At 35.7% G+C, this 4,191-nt stretch overlaps 1 protein-coding gene across 1 annotated transcript in view; it reads left to right on the top strand.

The window, feature by feature from the left end:
* The window catches only part of LOC106463336 (calpain-B-like), a 44,581-nt gene that overhangs the window by 18,191 nt on the left and 22,199 nt on the right, over positions 1 to 4,191 (top strand). The window contains exons 4-5 of the mRNA XM_013923359.2: positions 517 to 769; positions 3,131 to 3,299. Of these exons, the coding sequence (XP_013778813.2) occupies positions 517 to 769; positions 3,131 to 3,299 (422 nt within the window). The remainder of the gene's footprint in view (positions 1 to 516; positions 770 to 3,130; positions 3,300 to 4,191) is intronic.

Below are 4,191 nucleotides of genomic sequence, written 5' to 3'. Positions count from 1 at the left end.
CCCACAATCTAAAATTGACAAAATGAATTCCCAAAGGATTAACGAACTGCACGAAGCGAAAGGAAGATCTACTAGATATTAATTAAATTATAAATATATCAATTCATGTGAATATGACTGAAAATTTTCATTTTTTTCTGAAAAGGTGGTGTCTATTTACTTGTGACCACGCTGTGTATATTGGTATTTGTAATTTCTCATAATACAGTCTATTAATCGGACGTTTTACAATTATGAAAAAATAGGCTTGGGGGAAGGCAGCCGTTTTCATGGTGCATAATGTATGTTACTTATTATTTGAAGCGTAGAATATAAGGTAATTAGTATATAATATTTAATAATAAAAATGTAATAACTAATCACTAATTAAACTTAGACGATCGTACAGGCTTTAACGAAGATGGTGATTTAAATACGATCGTCACAATCTTATTGTGAATACTTAAAGCTGCATAATTTCTATAGGAAATATAGAACTGATTACTTACTTTTCCAAAACATCTGTCTGATTAATAGGGGACTGCTGGCTACTGGCTGCAATGGCCAATTTAACTCTCAATCAAGCCTTGTTCTATCGGGTCGTTCCTGATGACCAGGGGTTCGAGAATGACTATGCTGGAATTTTCCACTTCAGATTCTGGCAGTATGGTCGCTGGATTGATGTGGTTGTAGATGATCGCCTACCAACTTTTAATGACACTCTGGTGTTCATGCACTCTAAAGATAAAAATGAATTTTGGAGTGCTCTTCTGGAAAAAGCTTACGCCAAGTAAGTATTGTGGAAATCACTATTAATATCAATTCTTGCAAGCAGCTTAACAATAACCACATTTACAGCACATTATTTAATATCAATCCTTGCAAGTAGCTCAACAACAAACCACATTTACAGCACATTATTTAATATCAATCCTTGCAAGTAGCTCAACAACAAACCACATTTACAGCACATTATTTAATATCAATCCTTGCAAGTAGCTCAACAACAAACCTCATTTACAGCACATTATTTAATATCAATTATTGCAAGCGGCTCAACAACAAACCCCATTTACAGCACATTATTTAATATTATTTTTTGCAAGTAGCTCAACAACAAACCACATTTACAGCACTTTGTTAATATTAATTCTTGCAAGCAGCTCACCAGTAAACCACATTTACAGCATATGGAGAGTTATATTCGTGTATTGGCAAAAAAGAAAGCGACAAGAATCGGTAAAGACAAAAAAAAAGTCTGAACATGAATTTACCAGAAAAACAATTTATTTTTCTTACTCTTATATTACAACAATACTTTATTTAATTTTAACTCTTTTTTCAGTAAGTTTTCATTTAAAGTTACAGCAACTGGCATGAACGTCACAAGCAAAAAATGTATAAAATTAATTTCACTGACTATACAATAACACTATTTGCCTTAAAATATAACCTCACCCCTGGCTTTCCAGTGAACGACGGTCGATCCTCAACCTCTGAGTGGCGCTTAAGGCAGGTCTAAATGATAGGTCCATCCGGACACTAGGGGGGATGGGGTTAATAAAGTGGACAATTAGTATATAAAGAAATTTTAAATAGAAAGTCTCTTTGTTTGTTTGTTGGAAGATAAGCACAAAGCTACACAGTAAGCTATCTGCGTTCTGCCCCAGGGTATCGAAATCCAGTTTCTAGCGTTGTAAGGCCGCAGACATATCACTGGGGGCTTTGTTTGTTGGAAGATAAACACAAAGCTACACTATGGGCTATCTGTGCTCTGCCCACGATGGGTATCGAAACCCGGTTTTTAGTGTTGTAATTCTGCAGACATACCGCTGTGCCACCGGGGGGCTAAGTAGAAGGAGAGTCATTAATGTTGCAAGTCAATTGGTGTAATTTCAGTTGTAGCATTGTTTTTGTCTTGTTCTATTTTACAGAGACATAGATACTCTTCATACTCCTTTCCACAAGCTCACGTTTTAGTTTGTTTGAAGTTAAGCACAAAGCTACACATTAGGCTATCTGTGCTCTGCCCACCACGGGTATCGAAATCCGGATTTTAGCGTTGTAAGTCCGCAGAAATACCGCTGTGCGACTGGGGGGTCACGTTTTAGAAAGAAAAAACGAAAATTATCTGATACTGCAAATGAAAATAACCCCCAATAACGTATACACGGTTGGACTTGCAAAAGAAAAGAACAAGGACATAAACAATAGCAGCTATATAGTAACAGAGTAGTTCTGGTTATCAGATTGGAACTCACGTGAAAGAAACCGCCAAAACTAAACTAAAAGTAACGTCGTCTGGTTAGGGCACTCGACTCGTAATATGAGGGTCGTAATTTCGAATCCCCATCGCCAAACATGCTCGTCCTATGAGGATCACGACCAGGTCAGCCACATAGGTGGAAAATTCTTGGCTTACAAGAATATCAGCCGACCCGAAACTAGTTGGGATTAAGGCCGTAAAGGAAAGCCGAAAAGAAAAACAACAACAAAAAAACACTACACGTTTGATCCAATATATGCATTAATCCATTGTTTAACTGATCATACAAGAAGTAAAATAATAATGATACTCTAGAACTGTTAGGTAACGATGAAATATTTTTTATTATAATGAGTCACATTTCTTGGTCAAAGACTCGCAAAATCAAACTTTTTTTAAAAATTCATAACCAGTGAATCATTATGTCAAAAGTTTATATGTAAATATTGCTAGCATTTGTTGACTGAAAGGGTTTTCTGTTTTGTTGCAGAACCCAATTCTTTTATTTGTTTGGTAGAATTAAATAAACGAAAAATCAAGAACAACTTCGATATGTAAATGTTAATTTATATATATATTTTTTGTTCCGACTGAAGTTCTCAGACTGTCACTTTAAGTACCCATAGTGCAGTTCGTTATAGCATAAGATAATCTTGATTTGCTTCTTTTCCTATCAGAACAAATGATTAGGATCTTTGTGTATATTAGTTCTAAAGTAATTAACGGAATACTTACCAATCGAATATGACACAATATATAGACAATAATCACAACTGAGCACTAATAACAGGCTCATTATTTAATAATTAAGACCACTGTTCTCATGTATGACAGATGTAATTTTGTTTTGATAATTGTTCAGTTACTCATAATAATAATTTTTAGATTACACGGATCTTACGAAGCACTCAAGGGAGGAACTACCTGCGAAGCTATGGAGGATTTTACTGGAGGCGTGACAGAATTTTACGAGATTAAGAAAGCTCCAGATAACCTGTTTAAAATCATGCTAAAGGCCTACGAAAGATGGTCTTTGATGGGATGCGCTGTAGAGGTACAAATTATTCTAATGTCATCTGATTTTTGGTAAACAAACGGAATGCCCAGATATTTTCATAGGCTTTAGGTACTGAACAAATACCACGTACATTAAAGTTAAACATGATAAAACTGGTTATATATGATATATTCCTATTTTTTTCTGCCTCACCCCAGTGTCTCAGCGGTAAGTCTGAAGGCTTATAACGCTAAAAATTGGGTTTCGACAGCCGTGGTGGGCACAGCACAGATAGCCCATTGTGTAGCTTTGTGCTTAACAAAAACACGAAGGAACAAAACTTATTGTGCTATGATATGCGCACTTTGACCTGCCCCTGGCGAGAGGTAATGGAACTGAGTATTGAATTAACTCGGTGGATGTTGTACTTTTTACTATTGTTCTCTCAGCTCTGAACTCAGCTGTATTTTTTCTATCGTTTAAGTTTGTAAATGATAATATATATAACAAAACTACATTTATACAGCTTAACTTCCAGACTTCTCTAAAACTGGTCATTTTGAAAGTTTCTGTGAAATCATTGTTGCATATGCAACATATATATATTTTTATTTCAGTGAATGTTTTTACAAGACCCCCCCCCCCCGTGATTCTAATTCTGGGCTATGTTGAAAACTCATAATAAACTACTGATTTTTTTTTATCATACTTTAATAATAAATAAAAGTTACAAAAGCTGAAGTGGTTTTTATTTATCATACGTTTAAGACTTGGGTCAAGTTAACCGGATCATTTGAAATATTTTTTATGTTTCACCACATCCTGGGCCCGACATGGCCAGGTGATTACGGCGCTCGACTCACAATCTGGGGGTCGCGGGTTCAAATCTCCGTCACACCAAACATGCTCGCCCTTTTAGCCGTGGGGGCATTATAATATGACGGTCAAT

This window comes from Limulus polyphemus, unplaced genomic scaffold (assembly GCF_000517525.1).
Source record: "Limulus polyphemus unplaced genomic scaffold, Limulus_polyphemus-2.1.2 Scaffold1381, whole genome shotgun sequence".
Lineage (NCBI taxonomy): Eukaryota > Metazoa > Arthropoda > Merostomata > Xiphosura > Limulidae > Limulus > Limulus polyphemus.
The sequence above is the reverse complement of the archived record's forward strand: the minus strand, read 5'-3'. Positions and strand labels throughout refer to the sequence as shown.